This window comes from Danio aesculapii, chromosome 7 (genome assembly GCF_903798145.1).
Source record: "Danio aesculapii chromosome 7, fDanAes4.1, whole genome shotgun sequence".
Classification (NCBI taxonomy): Eukaryota; Metazoa; Chordata; class Actinopteri; order Cypriniformes; family Danionidae; genus Danio; species Danio aesculapii.
This window is the reverse complement of record NC_079441.1, coordinates 40,929,151-40,956,084: the sequence shown is the minus strand read 5'-3', so window position 1 is coordinate 40,956,084 and position 26,934 is coordinate 40,929,151. Positions and strand designations below refer to the sequence as shown.

At 36.3% G+C, this 26,934-nt stretch overlaps 1 protein-coding gene across 1 annotated transcript in view; it reads left to right on the top strand.

Moving 5' to 3' along the window:
- Positions 1-26,934, top strand: part of itfg1 (integrin alpha FG-GAP repeat containing 1) — a 221,087-nt gene that overhangs the window by 63,785 nt on the left and 130,368 nt on the right. The window contains exons 8-9 of the mRNA XM_056461971.1: positions 1,661-1,742; positions 13,893-13,987. Of these exons, the coding sequence (XP_056317946.1) occupies positions 1,661-1,742; positions 13,893-13,987 (177 nt within the window). The remainder of the gene's footprint in view (positions 1-1,660; positions 1,743-13,892; positions 13,988-26,934) is intronic.

The following is a 26,934-nucleotide window of genomic DNA, read 5'->3' as shown; positions in this document are numbered from 1 at the left end:
TTTAAAAATTGCTAAAAGTTGCTAAATTTGTTGCTAGGTGCTTTTTGAAAAAAAAAAGTTGCTAGGGTAGTATGAAAAGTTGCTAAATCTAGCAACAAAATTGCTAAGTTGCCAACACTGGCCGCATGGCAGACACTAACTTCCATGTTAGTCACATGATAATGGCTGTGTAATACTCAGAGCAGCCAGTAGGGGCATGCAAACTACAGCCTAAACATTTATTTCATAACTTTTTGGTAACTTGAACAATTACTGTAACAGAACAGGAAGCGTGGCACCCAACCCCATCCCTAAACCCAACCGTCATTGGAGGATAAGCAAATTGGACTAAACTGAACAAATACGAATTAGCTACTAAATCAAAAAGTTACAAATTGTGTTGGAAATTCAGGTCCTGTAATGCAATTCAAAAGCATAAACAAATGCAAAATATGATCCTCATGGTTATTTTATAATGTACTTTTTAATTAAAAGGTGAATTAATGCAAAAAATATTTTAATAATAAAGAGAAAACAGGCATGTGTAATGTATTTTTTTTATTATTGTGCACCACCTCTTTCATTCTGCTCAAGCACAGTCAGTTCTATTGAGATGTTTAGGCTCTATTGAGCCATCAATCCAGTTACTAACAAATTATTTGGGTGCATGTAAACATAGCTAATGAAAGCAGCCTTTTAATATAGAGCTGTGATCACCAGACTATTACGTGCTTCCAATCTGAATCAAACATTCAGTCATGGATAAAATATTTAAAATGTGCTGTATATAAAACTGCGTAATTCTGCCTCACCTTCCTGTTGTTTTTAGACTCCCTTCTGTTTTGTTTCAATCTCATTCATTTTGACACCCTCCACCCGATCTTTTTCTCTTTCTGTACCCTTTAAGACCTGAAGTGAACAGCTGACGTAACAAACGATTCATCTTTCAATAGTAATATGCCTTTGATCTGGGCCTTATGAAACATACGTGTCTCTCCGCTGTCTTCTTCACATTATTACAGTGGGCAGTCAGTGCGCTGCATCGGATTTTATCTTGCTCCGTGAAGACCTGTGTTCAGAATGTAGACAGAGTCTCCCAGGCTTTTCTGAAGCTTCAGTCTTAACGGCTTTCTCGGACATGCTTTGATCACCGCTGCCATGCTGTGCTCTGGCTTACATGGGCTAATCAATGCGCGCAGTAGCCTTACCCTGCCCTCTGACCTCTCTGTACTACAATTAGCCGTCATTCTGTGACCCCTGCCACCCACCTGTCAATCACCTTCAGTCCACCTGCACCGCACGTCCGCCATCAGTTACCTTCTGCTCCTGTTTCCTCACAGCCTGTCAGTCAGATCCAAACCTCCCATTTTAAATTCAGCCGGTCAGATTGTCAGACCGCACATTGTTTTGTCTTGATGCATTGTCTTGTAATGTCCATCAGGGTACGGATGCCCGGCAAACCTCCTCCTCTTGTGTCAGTCTGGGTTTTCTCTCTCATTCATGCCCACATCAGCTGCGCTTTTCAGTTGCACTAAATTATTAGCTGTGTGCTGACAGCTCCATTGACACTTCAGAAATTAGAGGCGTGTTTATTTGCTGCATGAGGACAGGGTTTTTTTTTCTTGTCATAGTTGTTCTGTCTTCCTTTTTTTAATTCTGTTAAATCTTTCTGTTTTTAAAGGATGGGAACTTCACCAAAGCCCCATCTGGACCTTCTCTGGAGAATGTAAAGAGAGTGGGTCAATCGGCATTCGTAGACTTCGGTGAGTATCTGTAAATCTCCGTGCGCAGTGTAGTTGTGTTTTGTTCGGAGATGGTGTCATGTGTATTCACTCAATAACAAACTGGCTGTGATTTCTGAGATAATTAATGCATAATATTCTCAATTCTAATGCAGTTCAGAATCCTGAAGTGGCCCTGAGTTTTTAACTGCGCTGCATGCGAAGGCGAATTGAACGCACACACATGGTGCCAAATTGAATATTAGCTCCTGTGGGATCCTATTAAATATTAACAATACAAATTTCCCCTTTCCAAAAGCATCCCACTGATAGCAGGGATGACACTGGCGGTGAAATCTCACATAGCATAAATGATTGATAAGCAAAGCGAAATGACCTAAAAGATTGAATGTGTTCAGCTGAGCTTCGTCTCAGGAGCTTGGCCTTTATATTCAAAGCATACTTATCTGACCAAACAAGAGCCCTCCTCTGCACTCTTTAATCTGTTTCCTCTGATCTCTTTCTTTTGTCATTTTGGAAAATGTCACTTCAAGCTGTTATGGTGTTTTCACAGCAAAGAACTTCAAAGGATGCCAGTTTTAAGCAGGGTGGAGGTTTTCATTATACTCTCGTCATGTTGGGATTGTTGTTGAGAACTGCTGGCATCGGGGTTACTTTTTGTTTGTAATAAAACTTTTGGTTGCACTTTATTTTTCTGTTTGTGTACAGTTTGGTTCATTCTTGAACAATAGCAACCTATGACACGCTCCCTGTATTGTTTACCTTGCTACTATGAATATTCAGTCTGAAATAGCATGTAAGTATGGCTTAGTAAAAAGTATAATTCCTGCAGCCCGCCGACCAATCACTAAGTACAGTATTCGCTTTAGGACAAAGCACATGAGAGAGTGAGACCAGCAATCCTTGCAATATAATGAAATATTACACATTATGACAAGTTTTGCTTGCTACACAACTGAACATGTGCTAGATATTATACCGTTCTTTTGTTCGGAATTGTAGTATTATAAAGTACTATGAAGTTTTCTAACTGGCGAATGACATGATCTAGTGGGTCGTCTACTGTCATCTTTAACGTGCACGTTTGTGATTTCAGGAGGCGTGGCTTTGGATGGCAGGGGAGGGACTGTGTTTCAAAGATATTATGTTAACCGGTTAGCATTTTGGCAGATCACCTACTGCACCTTCAAGGTTAAGTTTAGGGGTAAGATTAGGATTAGTGCCTTGTTTTTACCCAGTTTATGTATTGACAATTTTAAATACATAGAATGTACATGTGAAATACAACTGTAAAATGGTGCTACAAAAATAGTTCATTTGTAAAATGAAACTGTACAAAAATTCATTTGTAAGTCGCTTTGGATAAAAGCGTCTGCTAAATGACTAAATGTAAATGTAAATGTAGTTATAATTCTAAACAAATTTCTGCTTGGAGGGAGACAACTGAAATAGAATATTATTGAAGGCAAGGCAACATTTTCATTGTCTTTCATTTAATGTGATGTACTAAAATAGCAAAAACGGGCCTAAAATGTAAAGAAATATGTAAAAAATTACTAAGCACACAACAAAATTGCTAAGATTAACCATGATAATAATAATAATAATAATAATAATAATAATAATAATAATAATAATAAACTATGATTGTATTTCAAAGATGCTAAAAAGATATTAGACGCCATACAAGACTCCAGCTGGAAATCTAGCCTAATTATACTGAATATTTTTAGTCTTCGCTTTATGGATAGAATTAGCCAAAAACCTCTTCATCCTTAGATGTATGTGTTCTTTTAAACTTTTTGTGGAAAAATCTCTCACTGATATTAATAGATTTAGAATTGAAAATGTAACTGACAATAGGTATATAATAATTTTTAAAAAAGAATACTGAATTCTTTTAGTGAACACTGAACTGCAGGTGAGCTTTTCAGTATATGGGAACGGGAGTGATTCAATGAATAATATAAGAGATGCAATAAATATCACTCACTCTGTCACAGAAATGCAAAAGATTGCTTTTGTTTTCTTGTCTTCAGTTCTTTTTCTTTTTTATTAAATGTATTGTTATGTTATTAAGCAGCAATTAGGAAAGCATCTAATTCTAACAAAATATATACATTTACCAAAACTCTGAATATTATAATAATTTATTTCAAATGTCATTGAACCAAAGTCTCTGTAAAAAAAAAAAAAAAAAAAAAAAAAAACAGTCTATAGGCTTTTACAGACAACCTACGGAGTCATGGGAGGTTGCACTTTTTAAAGCATCTGTTATAAGCTATTCACACATTGGCAATTAAAAAAGCGATAAATACATGAATGCCCTTACAGCTTTTTTATTTAAGTTACTTATAGAGTAATTAAGCAAAGACCTTTTTGACCATTGTGTTATTTCACTCAAAAATGAAAAATATGTTATCTTGTTACTTGCCCTCATGTCGTCCAAACCCCTAAGACCTTCATTCATCTTCGGAATACTAGATTTTTTATGTGAAATCTCAGAGCTTCCTCTTCCTCCCTAGACAGCAAGGTTCCCGACTTGTTCAAAGTCCAGAAAGATACCATAAAAACATCCTCAAAACAGACCGTATTCTTTCAATGGTTCAATTGGAATATTATAAAGCTACAAAAATACGTTTGTGTGCACATGAAACAAAAATAATGACTTTACTCAACAGTTTTTCTCTTCAATATCAGTATATTAGGCATGTTCATGAGCCACATGCGACTTTCTCTGTTTAAAACAACGCACAGGCTCATCTGAGGTAATACATCAGCAGACAACTCAGTGTGACACATGAGCATGCACCTTATACTGACACTGAGAAGAAATGGTGGAATAAAGTTATTATTTTAGTTTTATCTGCACACAAAATTATTATCATAGCTTGATATGACCACTGAGGTCAAATGGTATGTTTTGAGGATGTTTTTTTAGTGCCTTTCTGAACTTTCTGAAGAAGTTGGGCACCTTGATGTCTATTGAGGATAAGAGAGTTCTCAGATTTAGGTTTTGTAACAACATGAGGGTGATTAATTATTAAACAATTACAATTTTGGGGTGACCTAACCCTTTATTTAAGTTATATATAATATTTATTATAATATAATACTTATTAAAAATGATAAAATTCATAATTATTTATAGTTTTTGGGATATTTAACAACAGTCTCCTCTCAAAACCTGGAAATATAACCATACTAAAGATCTGTTGGGTATCACGAAACCTGTGTTGGTCTGTGTTCTGGTGGATAAGCATAGCTGTTTGCATGGTAATCATGAGGCTGTGACATACATGGCCTTTGTATGCTGCCCTCTAATTAGGACGTCTGAAACATTTGAGATGCATCATCTATGACCTTTGCTGCTTCACCAAAATGATGTCACAGTGACAAAAATGCGTGCAAAGTGCAAGCTTGGGTGAATAGAAAGTATATAGAGAGCGAGCGAGAGAATGAGCTGTAGACTGTGATTTAGGATGATAAATGATGTTGAGGATGGAAAGAGACGTGCATGCAATACGAACCCTATTCTACATGTATGTGTCGTCTTACCCCGAGTCAATAAAATGGTTCGCACACAAAAGGGCTTTATTGGATTAGTGTCAGGCTCTTGTTTTTAGAGACGGGACTGTGAAGATCTGTAAAGATCAACATCTGTCTCCGCTTTGTCCTTTTCCATCTTTCTCTAATTCTTCACCTGGGTTTTTTTTTTTTCTTTCCAAAGCTTTTAACTTCCCTTACCACATGCGCATTTCACCACCAACTAGTACGCACACAAAGGCATCAAACTGTCTCCAGCAATTAGCTGTAGTAGTGTGTGAGTGTAGGAGCCTGTAGAGTCATTATGAGATGATTTGGTGTGAGGAACAGGCTGCAGCTCCGTGATGGTGATTGTCTTTGACAGGACAGAGCACGGCAGCGGACGGGCGCTGAGGGTGAAGACAGATACACACCGGCTCCAGCCACATTCTCACCCACACACACACATACACACAGTACAGGTGAATCATAGCGATGCTGCTCCCATTAAGTGGGTGGTAATGGGAAGCGAATGGCTTCCTCTGAAGCCAAGGACACATCCTGACATTATACCTTCGGCTGGCTTGAGTGGGCACTGAAAGCACAGGTCCCGCAGCGTGTCGCTTTCTATAAACGACGGAAAGCTCAGCCCTCGAGGACGTGGGCTTGCTTTTAAATGGTGTAATTGTACTGATCATCAAAGCTGTAGCCTTGATTTATGCTTTTGTCCTCCCCTTTTCACTGCTAATGTCTGAATCGCCACTTAATTATAAAAAAGACATTGGGTTTGCGGCACCTGCGAGCCCAGATGCACGCTAAATTTGACCTACAGTTGAAACGGCGAGAGAAATGGTGAATACGAGGTGCTTCAAAGACTCATTTCAAATGAGCGGAATGAAAGGAAGATGTTTTGCGGTGAAAGGTATACGTTGTGCTGAAAAGCAGAGTGGAGGTGGGAGGAAGGTGGGAAGAGATGCGAAGTGAGTGAAGGAGGGAGGAAAGGGAGGGTCTGCTTGTTTGATTTGAAATGGGTGTTATTCTGATCACACTTCTGCCTGTCAGTTATGGCACAGCTCTCTTCTCCGTCCCGCACCTAAGTGGCAGATCAAAGATACACCCCAGTGACCTTCCTCTCTCAGCTCGTCTCTCTCTCTCTCTTTGTTAGTATTCTCCAGTCGTCCTTCTCTGCTCCAAACACTCCAGAAAAACAGTTACCGCAGGCACTGCAGGAGGCTGGTGATCTGGTTGAAATTGGTTGTAGAATAATCCACTCAGAAAATGAAGGAAAACGCAATCTTGTTCGGTCGCAAGAAGGTCTTGGTAATGATCTCTCTCACCTCAGCTGGTATAGACTAATCTCAGAGCAGATATTTCATCATGCCAGGAGTCAAGCCTGCCAAACAGTAATGTTAGTTCCGGGTCCCGTTGTATAGTTCCGCTGCTTGCGCATGGATGTGCTTTATATGCATACAGACTGCAAATTTCAGAGTTTAATTGATTAAACTTACAATACAAATTTGATTTGAATAAGAAATAAATCTTGAGCACCAAAAAAATAACCACATTAGGATGATTTCTGAAGGATCATGTGACACTTGACTGAAATACTAACTTCTCAGTTGTCATTACAGGAATAAATTGGACATGCTTTATATAATCAAATAGAGAATATGTGTTTTAAATTCTAAAAAATATTTAACTTTAATTAATTGGAATTAATTTTTAAATAAATTTTAATTAAAAAAAATGTTTGCTGTTGTTTTTTTGTTTTGTTTTTTTAATTTCTCTCTGTTATCATTTATGAAATTATTTTTGTGGCTTCTACAGTCTAATTCTTTATGCTTTGTTTTTTATGCGGATGTAAAAACTTTTATGAAGGAATAAAATAATGCTATGCCATTATTATTTTTAAAATTATAATTAACTAATTAGCATCATTTTTATTCCTCCCATTGTTTATATTTATTTTCCTCTTTGCTTTTATTTTGGGCATACAAATAGAAAAAAGCTGCATAACACAAAGTATCCATGAACATAAACAATCACACTGTAATGTTTTTGTGCTAGAATTTCACAGCCTTATCGCCAGAGGAACAAAAGACTTTTTATATCGATTGCGTCTAAACCTTAGGGAGCTATAACGTCGACCAGATGGGGGTAGTTCAAATTCTGGATGGAGCACATAAGTGTCCAGAGTAATTTTCTTTGCCTGTTTAAGGATAAATTTGGCCAAAATGGATTGAAGGTTGGGGTAGGCCCTCAGACCAACCACTTTCAGTGCTATATGCCTTAAACAGTTCAGATTGCCGAACTAGGCTGCCATATGAAAAAGATGGATTCAATGCAGACTAGGGCTGCACAATATTGGAAAAATCTAACATTGCGATATTTTTTTTTTATTCTGCAATATACATTGTGATTTAAGTACAATTCCACCTTGAATATTTATCTGGAATAATTTATTAATTTATTCAATTAATAAATTTTTTTTTAGATTGATTGGAATGACTCTGTAGGGGAGTGCATCTGCATAAAATTTTGTAAACAATCTACAAGCTCAGAAAAAATCAATTTAAAAAATAAACAAAAAAATAAACAATGATTTATTGTTTTCTGAGGAGTAACTGTATTCAGCCATACAGTAATTACATAACCAAATGTAAACTAATACTGCATAGTCTTAATTGTTTTAATTGAAAACGTAGCCCTACAGTATATACATTTCTGGAGATCATGAATGATGTAGCCAGAAGTATGTATAGCTGCATTCCGTCTTTATAACGAATGCTACGGAGCGGTATGACAATGTCTCTTTTCATGCTATACCAGCTGACCGTTTACCTCCATATGAATAGCTTTCTCTCTGTTACAAGTTGTCTAGTGGCTCCTCGCGTACGTCGGCAGACTTGAGATGTTGAGAGGAGTTGACCATGACGACAAGGTTCGGAATGGTTCCAGAAAGCAGGCAAGACAAAAACAAAAGCCAAGAAACAAAATGAACAAGTAAATAACAGGGTGAGAATGTGGTAAAATCTGAAAACTTGGTAAAAATGAGACAGCTTTTTTTTTCTCGATTGATTTTAAAAACATTGTCGGTTGGGTTTAGGGAAGTGGATGGACAGATCAATTGGTGCTTTTTAAAATACTATTGGTTGGGTTTAGGAAAGGAGGAGGGTGGATCAGTCAATCAGTTGACATCGGCCCCTGTTGGATTTGTTTAAGAAGCGCAGGTGCAAATGGCAAGAGAGAAATTTGACATCCCAAAAAGCGTACACAGCAGCCTCTGGTGGATTCACGAAAACAAAAACTGCAAAAAAAAAGTAGCTCCTGGGACGTATTTGGTGCTCTCCAGAAATGTATATAGCGGTATGTTTTCAGAATGAGCCTGGGTTGTTGTTCTGATATCTTTTAGCTGTGACCCATGATAAGCTCTAATATTGCTCTGTCTTCTTCCCGGATTTAACAAATATATTTGTAAAAATGTCGAGGGTTAACTGACAATGCATTCATATGCCATGACATGAAGACAAACATAAGAATAGACTGAATTTAATTAATGATTTCTACTTTTTTTACTACTTTACCCACAGAAATCTACAAGTTTTTGAACCCATCATTCAATCTATTTATTTACTTAATTAAATGTGTGTAAATATATATTTGTTCCCTTTTTTATATTAATTCCATTGTTGTTATTGATTAAAATGCTAATGTTAGGTAATTTATGTCGTTTAGTGGATGTATTATTTGAGAGACCTGCTGTAGCTTTGTTTACCAAACAAGAGATTCTAATTGGATTTTGAGTGTAAATCTTAGTTTATAAGAGTTATATTTTTATATCATGGGTTTTCAGCTCCTACACTCTCAAAATCATTCCATGTAAATCCTAAGATCTTTACCAAAAAAAAAAAATTAAATAAATAAAAAAAAAAATATATATATATATATATATATATATATATATATATATATATATATATATATATATATATATATATATATATATATATATATATATATATATATATATCTGCACTGAAATAGCAAAAAGATCCACAGATTCTGTCTGGTGTCTGGTGAAGTGATTTCTCTTGTAAAATAATTCTGTGCAAACATAGTAGAAATCGAGGGATCCAGCAAAATCCAGAATCAGAACTGTAAGAGTCACACCCTCTAACACCCATACAGTGCAGAAGTATGATAATTCATGACTATGCTCTGTCAGAATGGAGTCAGTCTTGACATGGATGTGTCATTATGAATGCACCAACATATGTTAGACAAAATTCTCCATCTGCTCTTTCAGGATGGTAATTGCTCTTTTCTTTTTTTACATGTGACAGCCAAATGCATTATTCATTAGCTGAATGATATTCAATACTAGAGAACTGTCATGAAGGTAGAGAATGGCGGAGCTGTTCTCTTTACCATTTTCTTTTTCTTGCTTGAAGTCAGTGTCACATGTAATATGATGTGGCATTTAACACCTAGTCATTGTGTGTGTCTCTGGTGTGTGTGGGTTGTGGAGGGTTTTATAATGTGTTTCTAGACCTACTAATCATGTGTGTGTATTCTGTAGAGTAGAAAGCAGGATGAATTAGTGGTAATAAGCAACTGGCTTATAATACTCCTCTATGCTTATTAATGCTTTGATTCTAGCGTACACACATGCACACACACACACACACACACACAGTCGAATTCAGTCTCCTGATGTACTGAGAAAGCTCTTATAAATACAGAAAACAGAAGTCAGCATAGATTCTTTATTTCAGCAGTGGAATGCAGTGCTGCTCTGACTTCTGGTGATAAGGCTGAATGTTTGTGGAGGTTTCAGGTTTTATTTGAACAAACGTCCCCCAAGTCGGCTACAATGTGGAGACCAACAAAACCAAAATTTGCTTAGACTGGCAGACTAAATAATATTTAGATTCAATGCAATATTATTGAGAGGCGAATAAATCTTTAGCAGGATATTTTTTGGTGTAATACGTTGCATTATTATCTCTCTCACTCACTGCCTTATCAGAGGTTGCCACATTGGAGTGAACCGCCAATTACTCTGGCAATTGTTTTAGACAGCGAGTGCCCTTCCAACCTCAACCCAGCTCTGAAAGGACAACCCTCAGTGCTGGGAAACACCCACACACATACTCTCATTCACAAACTGCAGCTAATTTTAGATAATCCAGTTAATCTATGCTATTTATTTTTAGTGGAGGAAACTGAAGCACTCAGGGAATCCAACGCAGACACGGGGAGAACATGCAAACTCCACACTGAAATGCCTCCTGGTCCAGATGGGACTCAAACCAGCGACCTTCTTGCTGTGAGGCGACAATGCTAACCACGTTAAAATAGTATTTATGGTAATACAAAAAGTATTATCTTTAAGACAGTAAAAGAAAAAAGTAAACAAAACATTGAACATTTTAAGATCTTATTTTATATGATTTACATTGGGGCGTAGCGGTGGTGCAGTGGGTAGCACGATCGCCTCACAGCAAGAAGGTCGCTGGTTAAAGCCCCGACTGGGTCAGTTAACATTTTTTGTGGAGAGTCAGCATGTTCTCCCCGTGTTCGAGTGGGTTTCCTTCGGGTGCTCCGACATGCACTATAGGTCAATTGAGTAAGCTAAATTGGCCGTTGTGTATGTGTGTAAATGCAAGAGTGTATGAGTGATTCCCAGTCTTGGGTTGCGGCTAGAAGGGCATCCGCTGTGTAAAACATATGCTGGATAAGTTTGCAGTTCATTCCGCTGTGGCAATCCCTGATTAATAAAGTGACTAAACTGAAAAGAAAATGAATGAATGAATAATTTACATTATGACAATTCCACTGCTTTATAAAGTCTGGTTATGATGATTATTTTAGTGTTAACAGTGGTGCCATGTTTGTTTTAAGCACACAAAGTACATTTTTCTTTACCCAATAAAATGACCTAAAGTCTAGGCCCCTCACGATATCTATTTTTGTTGTACGAAATATTGCACCAAAATATATTGCATTACACTATATTATAGTCATTTTAAGACCATTTTATGCCACTCATTATATAATGATAAAACTCAGTTTTTTGACCACACTTCCTTGATATTGTTCATTTATTCATTTGCTGGAAATTAGAACTGAATTTAGAAATAGTTCTGAAACAAACCTTTGTGCTTAACAAACGAAATTAAATATGTAGGCTGATGGATGTCTTCAGTGGAGTGCGTATAACACCATTTCCTTATCCACTAAAGTAAAGGAGTAATGAGTAAAAGTAAAGTAAAGAGAAAGTAAGGAGGCTGAATGGAGGAGGCTCATTCTTTATCCTCACGCTGCAGATGGTCTGTCTAAATGTTTTCTCGCTAGTGAAGCGTTCATTTTTTCCACTTACAAAGTCCGCCATGTAAATAGCAAATATGCCTTGACATGATGCAACTGACTTTTAAAGAGAATGTGAGATGAGACTCTGATTGGTTTAATGCATGTTATGCTCAAAACACACTCATAACTCATTAAGAGAATCAGCACAACCCTGTTAGAACATGCGCCAGGGTGCAGAGCATATGTTTCCGTTTTTTAAAATAGCAAAAGTGGATTCAGACATGCCCTTCATGCTTTTTTTGCCATGCGCTTTAGACTTTGTGTCTAGACTGTTAAAATAGATAATATTTTATTCTCAAGAAGATTTAATTTAATTATAGTCATTTTAATGGTTTAATAATTAGGCATTGGACGCAGGAATCAGAATGTGAAAACACATATCTAAATAAACAATAAATATTACCAACAAAGTGCAAGGGGAAAAGTATCAGAGACTGCGATATCTACTACCAGATCTATTTTCAGTTTCAGACACCCACATAAAAATATACTAAAGTAATTAATAGTAAACTACAGTAGGGTTTTTAACCATACTGACAACTCTAATAGAGATGTTGCAGCTAAAGTATTGCCAGAATTGGTGTTTTTTTTTATGTATGGGCGATATATATTGCATAAATGATTGAGGTCATGTCCATGTGTTGAGCGATAAGTTGATATATTATATGATTATTGTGACAGGTCTACTCAAGTGTTTAACAATAACAATCTTGCTGCAATTTCTAGAAAACCCAAAAGAAGGATTGCAGCTTTAGCAACATAATTGATGTCTGAAATTTATGTTTCCAAAATGATAGTATAGACTAATACATTTTTTTCTTTTTATGACTAATTACACATAAACTGAGAGAGATAGATAACTAATGAAATGCGTAATTAATGCCAAGTTGTTTTGTTTTGCTAGATAGTTTTTGTTTTACTTAAAGGAATAGTTCCCCTAAACATGAAAATGTACTCATTATTTTACTCACCCTCAAGTTCTTCCAAACCAGTATGAGTTTCTTTCTTCTGTTAAACACAGAAGAAGATGTTTTGAAAAAAGCTGAAAACCTGTAACTATATTGACTTCCATAGTATGAAAACAAATACTATGGATGCCAATAGTTACTGGTTTTCAGTGTTCATCAAATTCATCTTCGATTGTGTTCAACCAAAGGAAGAAACTCAAGCAGGTTTGAAATATGTGAAGTATGGGGAACTATCCCTTTAAAACTTTCTCTAACTCAAACTCCAGCATAGAGTGCACCTTTAGTGTAACAGTTTCAGAGTTAGCAAACTAAGTGCAACTTACTCTGGCAGAATGTGCAGGATGATGGAGACCAAGGTTGTTAAATTGGTGGTATTGTCTCTTTTTGTGCACTCACCGTTGAACGACACTTTCTGCAGGCTGGAAAAACCTCCACAGAATCCATAACACTACCACTAACTTTTTGTCTTGATGTTTTCTGTTTCCTTCAAAATAATAATGTACAGCGGTATTAGCTATACACTGTGTAGTTTTCATTTGATGATGGATGGGAACCAGTGTTGCGGTACTGCCACCTAGCATGATAGAGCACCACCCAGAGTGCCTGGCGCTGGGTTATTTATGATATTAACTATATTAAAACGATATCACTATTGATTTTTTTAAAGCTGTTCAATACCTATATATATATATCAACACCTCTAATATATAGCTGCCTTAATATGATATCAAACCGATGACCTTGACATTGCCAGCATGGTGCTTTATAGTTTGCACTACAGGAATCCGAAAATGGAAAAACCCCACCATGATCGCAAAATGAACTTGGGTTTTTGTTTGTGTGTAATTCTGTGTTTCTCTGCAGGGCTGCCAGTCTGATCTACATGGCTATTTGGTGTTCGGTAGACGCTATGAATGTCAATGCATATCGCCTTTTCTTTTTCTCTCCAGTTTTCTCCTCTCCCTCTTCAATCTATTTTTTCAAGCAAGCTTCTTTTTTTATTTTGTTGATTTATTTCATTCCTCTCACCATGTCTTTTCAATATTTCATATTAATTGTAAGAGCTTGCGGTAAACATGAAGGAATAAAGACTCGGGCGCAGGATTTTGACACCAGGACAAACTGCAACACACCAGGCTGCTACACACTTCATTACACATGCTCAGGATCACATGACGTTATCTCCATATGCCCAATTCAGGAGCATTACCGACCAAATGAAAAGATGCATTAGTATGTCATGAAGCTCATTTTGCATCCACTCTCCTGACTCATTCCCTGTTGTATTTATTTATTTCCCCCTCAGACGGTGATGGCTCCCAGGACCACCTGTTGCCAGTCTGCATGGATGATGCGTGTGCTAACAGCGCAATATACCTGGCCAAGCCTGGGGGGACAAAGGTACACAAGCCCAGCATTATTAGTCTGTCACACTCCTCCGTGCCACACATTCATCTGTTTGCGTGTGATGTTTGGATGCAGTGAGGTTTCAGAGCTGCTTTGAGGATGGTGACAGGGCCATTTGAAACATTTATGTCACTGTGGCTTCTAAAATTGACAGATGGATTGATGTGAAGGATAGATGCGCGGTAGGGCCGGGTATTGATACAGATTTCCTGATTTAATTTGATTCACAAGCTGACTAAATGTCAGTTTCTCATGTGCAACTAATTTTGTCAGAGGTCATGCTGGTGCCACTGCTGATTTGCTGAACTGATAAGCGGTGACATTCTGTGGTGTGTGAGGTACACCGGGAATATGCCAAAAGGGGAATGCAACTGCTGCTTGTTTGTACTGGAACATTTTTCTGCTTGGTTTAAAAGAAAAAAGAGTACTGCGCAATGTGTTTCGATTAAAAAAATTAAGAGTTCAAGTTTATTAAAAGTATGAAAGTATGAATTAAATAAATTTTAACCCAAATGAAACAGATTCTCCATAACACTGATGTGGAAAATAAATCCCTGTATAACACAGATCAGGTAAATAGGATATTCGCTCCACAAATATGTTTTTGACCAACAATGTTCTGATTTGATGGCATTTCTAGCAAGAAGTTAGTATTGTAGTAAGCAAATAATAACAGTTATCACATAAGCTCTCTCTATGTTTGTTCTCTCTATTTGTTGTACATGATTAAATCATTATGCTGTCTCAGAAATCTCTCTGAATTCGGTTTTATAAGGTGCCCAAACCCTGCCTCCAGAGTCACTGCCTGATAGGGCAGCGTTGCAACAAGTCAACAGCCAAAGTTACTTCTTTAGCATATTTAATACATTAAAAATATATTAATCCAATATTATCCCACATTTCTACCAGTCATTCCTGTTAGTTTTACAACAGTAAAAACACTGTAATACTCAGTAAAAAAACAATATGACAAAAAGTCATGACAACAAATGTTTTTGTGTTAATTTAACTATTATTCAGGTATCAGCAATTTTTAATACAATTTTAACTAAATGTTTTAGTCAGTTTGATTTGAGATGACTAGAAAAGTTAGTTTGATTCACTAAAAAAAATGGCAGTAATATTTTTACATTGCACTGAAAAAAATTACTTAAAAAAAATTCTAGTAAATTTTACAGTTAACATGTCAATATCATGTAAACTTTATTTACTGTTTAACCTAACACTCTTAAATAAATTAAGTAAAAGTTCATTGATTATCGGCGGTTCATTCTGCTGTGGCATCCCCAGATATATAAAGAGACTAAGCATAATGAATGAATGAATTGATTATCTTCAATTTTGATTAGAATTAATTAATGTCAAGTTTTTTTTAGCAGAAGGAACATTGCTTTTTATCAAAATAAGTAAGTCTTATTAGTTACAAATAAGTACACTTGGCGTAACTCAGTTTGTTTAAGAGACACACTTCCAATGACTTGAAATGTGTTATTTCACTTTATTTTGAGCAGATTGAACCCAGGAGCAAATTTACTTTAAAATGCTTAATGATCTCAGAGCTAGTGTTAGCACAGCTGTGGCTCTCTGCTTAAAATGTACTTACTAGGTTTGCAACGATTTGAAAATATTTGAATATTACAAGTAAACAAACAAACTAATATTTAACTTTTTCCACTTATTTCATTTATTAAAAGTAAATGTTTAAATATGAAATAGATTACTTACTAATTATTCTTGACATTTCGAAAATGACGACAGTAAATTTATGAGGTTTTACTACAGCAAAAAAGTTTCACTGTACATTTACACATAAAATGGCATCAAAGCTGCACTTAGAGTTGACATTTTTACATTTTTTAGCTCAGCTGTAAGTAATGGTATACACAAGATTGTGAGGCATCAAAAGCAGTGGAGGATCTGTGCTGCTTTCAAAACTTGAATAAAAGAAGGTACCATCTCAGACAGGAAGTAGAATTTAGATTCTGATGTGCCTTGATGCCTTCCCGCCTTTCTATCTTCCAAGGCAGCATCGTTAGAGTTGTTATTATTATTATTATTATTATTATTATTATTATTATTGTTATTATTATTATTGTTGTTATTATTATTGTTATTTTTATTATTATTATCATCCCAACACACAGCTGCCACTAAGCCACAACTAAGCTACTGTCAAATGTGCATTTCCTAAGAGCAAAAATAAATAAATAAAAATAAAATAAAAAAATATATTGATAATATGATGTGCAGCACTACCAAAACACATGTTGGTGCCAGCATCAGGAGAACTTGGTGGCATCGGTGTCAGTGCCAATTTCATATTTTTCTTTTTTAAACCCAGACTTTTAAGTACTGTATTTTGTTCTGATCTCATGTAAATTTGACTCACATTTGGATGAAATTCTCTCTCTGCTACAGTTGTACTGAGCAGTGTTTCAGAGAGATATAAACTGAACTCAAATTTTTTAAATATTCATTAAACGAACCAACCAAGTCATGGATTTAAGGATTTCACAGTTGAATTCACTGACTTGAGAAAGTCTTTTTTGCTTTATTTGTTATTCAGACTGATTAACTGCTCTTGTTGAGTTTATATATATATTTATTTATTTATTTATTTACATTTGTTTTTTTAATTAAATTAGATTATATGACACCTCAATACATATATTGGGGGGTGTGTACAAATGAGGAATGGACTATCAGATGAATATATAAAAGGATTGCGTTGATTTATTGATCATTCTTTTCAGTCAAGAAGGGCCATTCAGGAAATATTCTGTTATGCGGAACAAATATTAACTACAGCATATATGAATATTCAAAAGAAGATAATGGGTTATAATGGCAGCCTATAATAACAGTGGCATATAGTTATTTAGAGCTCATTGTGTGAAGGCCTGCTGTGGGCTGGCAGCTCATACTCTTAACTGAATGTCAGCCTCACAGTGGCAGGCAGCGGTTATCTCTGTCCACACACACACACACACACACATATAGAGTCTGGCTGTCACAGGCCTTGGGACCAGAGAGAAAGGGAACAAAGATGGACGGACACGAGGAGAGGGCAAGAATGTAAAGGGCGGGGAACACGTGTCAGCTTTTGTCCGCCTGCCAAAGGCACTAGTCTTCACTATCAGATACACTGAAAGGAAAGAAAAATTTGACTCTTTCTTTATTTTTTTCATCTGTCTATCACTTTCTCTCTGTCCATTATGGGTCTTTTTCTCCTCCTTCATTCTTTTTAGATTTCACAAAACAACAAACCACTTTTTGGTTTAAAAGAGTTTATTCAACGCTGCCAAATAACGAACAAGACTGATATAGACGTAGCACACAGCACACGTGGTGTATTGAAAAGGCAAGATAGAAAGAAAACAAACACTTGACAAAAGCGGGAGAATAACAAAAGACGCGTCAAAGAAAGGCAGTCTATGATTTAATTGGCCTGGGATTTTTCTGTTTTGTGCAAGCGTGCATGCATGTGTGTGTGTTTGTGTGTGTGCGCTAATCACACAAATTGTGTCTCTCTCACACACATACTCAGCTGAATAAACTCATTCTCTCTGTTTTCCTTTCCAGCTCATCTGCTTAATATTGACAGTGTAAACACATGTAACATCACACTCATTAGAGTGATTAGGGACAGCGATTGTCATCACCCTCGCACACACACACACACACACACACACACACACAAACACGCACACACACACACATATACAGTATTTGGCTGGCTGTTCAAATGGGCACTTCTCATTCACTTATTACTTGGTGTCTGTGTATTTTTGAATTGTTTTACATTTTTTGCTTTTTTTGCTTTGTTTAATGACGGGTCGAATTAATCAAGGACATCATTGTTTTCCCTAAGGAGTGTACACACATTGTTTGCTTGAGTAGATCTCAGATCTTAGCTTATTTCTCAGCAAATCTTGTGATTTTGGAGCTGGGCAACTTAAATGGAAGCTGGAGGGACCGATTTTTTTACTGTTATATATTTATATAAAAAAGACAAAAAAATTAAATAAAATTAATAGGACTTGGTGATGATTATTTCAATTAATGAATGAATTTATAATGCATATATTATAATACACAATAGAAATAGAAAAAAAGTAGGGTTTTACAGTAACCTACAGTAAGGTTTCATAAGTTAATGTATTCACTAACATGCACTAATATAATAACAACAGATGTAAAGCATATATTAGTCATAGTTCAAACATTTACTAATGCATTATTAACATCCAAATTCATGCTGGTTAACATTAGTTAATACAATGTGAGTTAACATGAACTAACAATAAACAACTGTATTTTCTTTAACTAACATTAACAAACATGAATAAATACTGTAATAAATCTATAGTTCTTTGTTTGTTAACCTTAGTGAATACATTAAATGTTGTATTAAACCCAAATATCTTATCTCTTCTCTGCAAGCCTTCAAGCTGAAATTATGGAATTGGTTTCCCTGTAACCACAATTTATGTGCCCTCTTAATCAAATATATTAACTTTCCCTCAGCCTTGACTTGATTAATTTTCTCTAATAATGATTACAGTCAGTTCAGTGGACTGTCACACATATTTCTTGTTTGAGAACCCATTTGACTTTAAGAAAATATTGTTGCTATTTCTGCATCATGTTGAACTTTACCTAAGCCATAACTCAGCGTAAGTTTACATTAAAAATAATATACTTCAATTTAAAAATTATATTTATTTTCATGTTGAAAAAATGTACAAAAGCATGCACATCACTTTAAATGGGTGCTCAGCCAAACAGCAAATAGTGCAAAAATATACATTCAAAAAGGCAGCAAGACCAAAGCTCCAAAAATGCCAATTTATTACATTAAAAAGGCTGATACAAGGCTGTACACGCCTATTTAATTTAATAATTGGCATTTTTGCACCTTTGGTGTTGCCGTTTATTTGAATATTGATTTTTAATTTGATGTTTTTTTCACTTTCTTTGTTCATTGTTTGACATACACACAGCAGCATTTACTAAATGTTTCACACTAACGCAGATCTGTAACCACAGTATTATGCACACCAGGCCAGTAGTTAGCAAAAATCAATTTGTAAAGAAACTCTATCCACCTGCACCTGCACATGTACACATGGTTCACAAATACAGTCTTGTAGGCCATTGTTGTTTTGGATATGGATATGGATATGGATATGGATATGGATATGGCTCTAAAATGCATGTGTGAGTGACTGGACAAAATGCATAAAAAAAAGTGGTTCGTTTTTAGTTGATATTCTTGTTGTGCTAAACACATCCTCAGATCAGCTTTACAAGGAATTGCATAAGAATAAATAAAATATTTTATATTTATTTATTTATTTTTTTACAAAAAAAAAAAAAATAATGATATACTGTAGCTGCAAGCAGAAACGATCAGAGATTACTACCATCTGGCAAAGTTTCAAGTTTCTACGACTTACTTTTTGTCAATTTTAGACAATGCTTAATTTGTAAATTGCAAGGTCCCGGAACAGATTGGAGTTACGGATCCGACATGTTACCAGAGGAGGGAGAGGTGTCATGGACGAAAGTAAAGTGGGAGGAGGTGGGGGGTGTCACAGACGGGGTGGTGGGTGTTTGGGGACAAAGGTGAGGAGGGTTGAGGTAAAATAAACATTGTCATTTAAAAGGTAAAAAATGTTGCGTGTGAGGAGGGGGATCAGTAAAATGGGGTGCCGGATCAGATTTCAGAGGTGCTGGATCCAGTTATGGCTTGTTCCAGCACAAATTAAGCCCTGCTTTTAGGACATAAAAGTAACATTTGGACTTTCTATAAATTACAATATAGTTTCAGTGCTACTCTTGAACGCTTAAGAATAAATATTTGTCTGTGTGAATGTGTCGCTGTGATGAATTCAGTTTCTCCTAAAATATATACTTTAAAAAAAGTAATACCTTCAAAATATTTTTAAAACGATATATTTGTGTCTTGTAGTAAAAGGTTCCCATTTGAATATTTTTCATCATTTTATCTTCCAACACCTGAGATATTTTCTAATCATTTTATTCTCTGAAGTAAAGCAAGCTTGAAATCACCAAAGGTTTGTTTTGTGAATCAGACATCCATTTCCCAGTATTTGCATGCGGTTTACACCTGTATGATTTCCCCCCTCTTGAGGATCTAAATGTAGATGTGGTTCCCAGAATCAGAGAGAGACTTTGGAATCAACACAGAATTAAACTATCCCTTAAGCTGCAATGCAGCAAAGCAGCATCCATAAAACATGGCACAAGAAAGAAAGAGAGATGGGGAGGAAATGATGGAGACCGAGGCAATAGATTGTCTGAGGTGGTGGAAGTGAGCGTCTGTGTGTGTACGTGTGTATTGAATTTCAACAGAGTCGTGAGGGAGGGAACAGGGGAAGGAGGGAGGGACAGAAGGACGCTGCTTTCTCTCTCTCCTCTTTTTCCCTCTCTTTCTTTCTCTCTCTCAGCCCGGGGCGTCTCACACTTATTCATTTCATTTTCATGTATTCTGTAATAGCAACTTTGTTTCCAGCTTGGCAGCATCAGCTGAGTGTGTCAGGCCGTTTATTTCATTCTTTTTTCTCTGAGGAGTAGAAGTAATATTTACACTCAGTCTCACAGCTCACACTACTTTAGTCCCCGTGTGTGTGTATGTGTGTGTGTGTGTGTGTGTGTGTGTTTGCTCATCTGATTGTTTTTGTATCCTGTGAGTCTAAAATCACCTTAAGCGTCAATCTCTGAGCAGTTTGTCTTACGCTATTGATCAGCGTAAGTGTGGATGTGACTTTGTGTCTGGCCGTTTCCGTTTATCAGGACACCTCTAAATGATCAGAAGTAAATGTCCTGTGGATGAAGCTGCTGAGGGCTACATTTCCCAGACATCGGTGTAAAGATGTCTCCTGTGCTGAGCCATCGTCGCACTCTGAGGAGGTTAGATTGGCCATTATCTGCTTACCCCATACAGGGCGCTGAGGCCTTCATTTAGACTCTGGTTTAGGCAGCTGGCGGTTCTGTCAGTGCTCGTGCTGTCCCGCTCCCTCATGTCACAGCACCACCTGTTCAACTCGTGTTCCTAAAGTACACAAAATCGGAAGTTTTTAACGTTATCTAAACTGATTAAACTGTGTAGATTTGAGTATGGAAAAATGCGCTAATGAGAGAGTTGTTGTGCTCTTACTGGCTTGCAGCTGAATGTCTTATCAGAAATGAGGCCAAATATAAATTTTTATTGGATGAGAAATCCACACCAAACCTTCAACCAATTGTCATGTTAAAAATACTCTAATTGCCTGTGTTTAGCAGAATGGTATAGTGGGCACATGCAGATGGAGTGTTTAGGAGGATTGAGCCTTCACCAAATTGAACAACAATAATATTAGGGTTAGTAAAACAAAATTTATTGAACTAAATTGATATGTTTTTCCATGAAATTTGTATATATGGAACTGAAATGTGCTGACTTGTGCACACTACACTACCTGACAAATGTCTTGCCTATCCAAGTTTTAGGAACAACAAATGCTAATTTGACATCTAGTTGTTTATTTGGTATCAGAAGTGTCTTATATGAAAAGCAAAGACCTCTAGATTACGCTTATTTTACCAAAATAAAATATGATTATGCCTTGATTTTTAATTATTTAATTAGGAGAGTAAGGTCTGACTATGCTGAGACAAAAGTCTTGTCACTTAACAGAAATAATGTACAGTATATACAATATAAAGTCATGGTGCAGTGGAAAAATAATTATTGTTGTGAATGACTCCCATGAACTTGGAGGACTCCATCCATACATCTCTGCAATGACTCAGATAATTCCAGTGTTTCCTCTAGGATTTTTTCCAGCTATAGCGGCAGGCCTTTTACAGATCTACCAACTGCTCATGGCATTATTTCAATGACAAATATCCTGAGCGCAGTATTACAAGTCAAGATCACATTTATGTAGTACAAGCATGCGAATCTTTTTGCTTGCGCGCCGATTTCCTCTGTTCGTGCAAAAAACTTCTTGCACGCCCTCAAATATACACTGCTCAAGCACAGATTTTCTTGTGCGCTCTGGAATAAACGCTGCTGAAGTGCGATTTAGTTTGTTTATGTGACGATTATGTCTCCAACATTTATTAGATTTGCCAGGAATATTTATGAATGTCTTCAATAGACCTACAGAGTGGCATTAATGCGTCCTGAAGTAAAGTGAAACGGCTACAAACTCCAGCAAGATAAAGTCATAGTATCCAGAACCATAGACCTTTATCTATTAATATAGTATAATTATGAAAACTGTGTTCATCTTAACTGAAAGCTACGCCGTGTTTGCTTGCCTCACGCATCATGCACCTGTAGGTCAGTCAGTCAGTCAGCACATCACCTTAAAGGGTTAAACAAATAGCGCACAGCACTACTACGATTACAGAATAGCTTGCGCTGTTATAATTCACTTACCTTTTAATACGTTTTGGAGTGATTATAACCCGCTATTAAAAAAACAACTGAATGTTTTGAATAAGAAGCTGTAATGTAGCCGTGGCAGGATGAATTTTGGTGTGGCGCCCTGCCATGGAAGATTGAATGTAGCGGAAACCATGAACTTATTAATAAAGTCATCTGGAATGGCAAAGAAAGCGTTCTTGCAGGACTCCCAGAGTTCATCAAGATTATTTGGATTCATCTTCAATGCCTCCTCCTTCATTTTACCCCAGACATATTAAATAATGTTCATGTCTGGTAACTGGGCTGGCCAATCCTGGAGCACCTTGACCTTCTACGCTTTCAGGAACTTTGATGTGGAGGCTGAAGTATGAAAAGGAGCGCTTTCCTGCTAAAGAATTTGCCCTCTCCTGTGGTTTGTAATGTAATGGGCAGATATGAGAAAGTCTCAGGCTGTTGATGTTGCCATCCACTCTGCAGATCTCTCGTACTCAATGTATGCACTCATACTAAATGTAACCCCAAACCATGATTTTTTCTTCACCAAACTTCACTGATTTCTATGAATCTTGGGTCAATGTGGGTTCCAGTAGGTCTTCTGCAGTATGTGTGATGATTGGGAGGCATTTTAACAGATGATTCATCAGAAAAATCTACCTTCTGCCACTTTTCCAAATGATCAACTAGAAGTCAAGTTATTATTTGGTGCTCTTACAGGGATTGACGACAACACTTTTTGTCAGGTAGTTTATTGTTGACTACTTAGACTTTGTTCATCTTTGGTACACAAATGAAGATATTTTAAACAAAATCAGAGAGCTCCCTCATCCCCTCCATAAACAGTTCCGAGACATTCACAGTCCAGAAAAGGAACCAAAAACATTGTCAAAACATTCCTTGTGACTTTAGTGGTTCAACTGCAATCATATGAAGCTCCAAGAACACTTTTGTGCACCAAATAACGTGAAAAAACTGTTTGTTTTTCTACGTCTTCCACATCTGATCAGAGTCCATGTTTACTATGGACAGTACAACGCTTGCATGTTGCACTGATGACTCTAATGACAATACATTTATATTGCCCGTAGTAAATGTGCACCCTGACCTCACATAGGAGAGAAGATATAGATAAGCAAAGTGATATTTAGAGTTACCCACAAAACGTGTTTTTGGAGATTTATATGATGACAGTTGAACCTTTGAAGTCATGCTATCATAACGTTTTTGGTTAATTTTTTCTGAACTTTAAATGACTTGAGACATGTTTTCAAGAGAATAAAGGATCACTTTCTGAGAAAAGAGTGCAATATATTAATACTAAAAAGAAGGGAACGTTTCAAAAACTTGGACACCATGGTAGCTCTTTTAAATAAATGATTTGTGCCAGCAGATGAGATGCCACACAGCAACAATTGCAGGCATGTTATCTTAAGATTCAGTTGGTGTTGTTCTTTTAATTGTGCGTCTTGTTGTTTCCAACCAGCTTTTTGTATTTTAAAATGTTGGCTGGAGTCTTAGCTTCTCACCATTGTGAAGTAGAGTGTTTTTCTCCCAGTCTTCATGAATTGGTTGAAAGCTACATATACATGGCTAAAATATGCAGTGGTGGAAAGAGTACTGAAAAATCATACTCAAGGAAATGTACCAATACTTTCCTAAAAATGTAGTGCAAGTAGAGTAAAAGTATCTGTTGTAAATATTGCTCAGAGTATGAGTAAAGAGTAGCCCTTTCAAAAGTACTCAAGAGTAGTGAGTAGTGAGTATTACGCTGTAAAAAGCTGATGCATTTACATCTAATTTGTTGATGTGTGTGAACGTAACATTCTGTAGTGCATTTAGTTGTTGCCCAGCAGGCACACAACATCATAAGACGTTAAAATTAGGTTAGATTTAGGTTGTGATGTCAGGTGACCAAAATTCAATGTCTAGCCAGTGTCTAAGGACAATCATATGTTGATGTCCAATAACGACGTCAAATGATGTTGATATTTGGTTGATTTTTAGGTTGTGTTAGAAAGTGACCAAAATCCAACGCTGAGCCAACATTTTAAACCAACGTCAAATTGACATCAAATACTGACATTTATTTGTCAGGTATGGCAACCAAAATCCAACGTCTGATAGACGTCATAATGGTAACATCCACACAACATCAAGATGTAACATCATTAGATGTTGATATTTGGTTGGTTTTAGGTTGGACATTAACGTCAGCCTGATGTCAAACAATTTTCATTTCCAAACAAAACGCAATGTCCCCACAATGCTGGGATACAACGTCAATCTGATGTCATGTTGACGTCTTGTGCCTGCTGGGTGTTTAAGGCCATTTTGGTCATCAGACAGTAAACATCCGTCATCTTCTCATCAGTGACATGCATCTTTTGGACATCATCTTGGACACTGTTATTGCTTTTAAACAGTTTGCTGTGTTTATAATTCGCCCATGTCTTGAGGTTTTTCAGTATGAGACAATTTACCTTCCATATGCGATTTGATTGGACGAGAATCACAGGGCTGATTTTTCTAATCCCCATAGACAAGAAAAAATAAAGTAGTGACTGCAGGTTGAAGGAAAGTAGTGGAGTAAAAGTACTGATACAGCACTGAAAATGTACTCAAGGGAAAGTAAAATTACACATTTTTAAAACTACTCAGTAAATTACAATTCCTGAGAAAAACTACTCAACCTCAGTAATTTGAGTATTTATAATTAGTTACTTTACACCACTGAAAATTTGTCATGTTAATTGTAAACCGTGTGTAGTTTTGTCTTATTAACTATTGCATACACTAGTGCAGGTTAAATAAAGTCTAAATGTGAATGCTCATACTTGCATCATTATTAATTTATCTCATTCACCCATAACTATTAATCAGAATATTTGATTTATTATTATTTTGTTTCACCCACCCAATCACAGATCTTGCACATTGACTGCAGATATAAGTGTGGTTTGTGCATTAGTAGTGTAAGGAACTCAACAGAAAGCTCCAGAATTCTGCAGTGTTGGATACTTGTCATTCACAATGTTTTAAACATCTCCCATCCAAGGCTAAAGTTTTCTGCACTATACATGCAGAATCTCTGAATTTTAACCTTTCGCAAGTTTTGTGAAATGTTAGTTGGTTTAATGTCATCCGATATAGTTTTGAAGAAGTCTTAAGAGTTTTCCTTGGGGGGGCAACCCAGAGGCCAAGTCATTAGCTCTTTCCTTAAGCGCCTCTGCCACCTGATAATGTCCTGTGCCACAACCACTAGTCTGTCAAGGGACAATTTAAGTCATTCATTTTGTCTTTACTTTTTCAGTGAGAGTCTGTATATTGCAATATTTTATAATATTATAATATTGTATTACTTGTGCACTACAATTTGAAGCAGCACCTGTTTTGAAAGGCATTTATGCAGTAATCCGTAACAATTTTGAGTCAGATTGTTGCCATATTTAACATTTAGCACACCACCCACATCTTTATGTCGAACCATGCCTCTGATAATACCTTTCTTTCACTTTCTTGTCAAGAACTATTCTGGTAATTCTCTGTCCATAAGTTTGTCTTCTCTCAGATGCCTAATAATTTACCATTTGTGTTACTTAACCTAAAGAACATCTCATAAAGTGTAAAAACATCATCAATATTATTGATTTCTAACTGGAGTGAGGACTGTTGAATATTGAATATACGTTTATCTCTCTTTTCTTTGAGTATTACAGATGTGTAATACTGAATGTTTGTTGTCAGTTAATCACAATAATCACTGGAGAGAAAACAAACCCTTATTTTTCTGCATATTAAATAAAATATCACAAAATTGACCATTTATGATTTTTTTTATCTGTAAGAAGTAATTAATGTGAAAGATGCATTGATTTTAAATATTATTGTGATAGTCAACAAATGCTGGGTTGTTTCGACTTAAACGCTTAAAATATGGATAACCTGTTTGATGACTTTGGCTAAAAATGTTGAAAATAATAAATATTTAAATAAATAAATAAAAAAAAGTTTAATATAATAACATATAGGGGTGACGCGGTGGTGCAGTGGGTAGCACGTTCGCCTCACAGTAAGAAGGTTGCTGGTTCGAGCCTCGGCTGGGTGAGTTGGCATTTCTGTGTGGACTTTGCATGTTCACCCCGTGCTCATGTGGGTTTCCTCCGGGTGCTCCGGTTTCCCAAAACACAGACCAAAGACATGCCCTATAGGTAAATTGGTTAAGCTAAATTGTCCGTAGTATGTGTGTGTGGATGTTTCCCAGTGATGGGTTGTGGCAGGAAGGGCGTCCACTGTGTAAAACATATTCTGGATAGGTTTCATTCCACTGTGGTGACCCTGGATTAATAAAGGGAATAAGCCGAAAAGAAAATGAATAATAACATATAAATGTATTATTTTTATATATTTATTTAACTATTATAATTGTTGCTATTCTTATTTGATATTTATTTTGTAATGTTTTACTATGTGATATTATAGGAATTGTTGTGCTGCATATTTATTT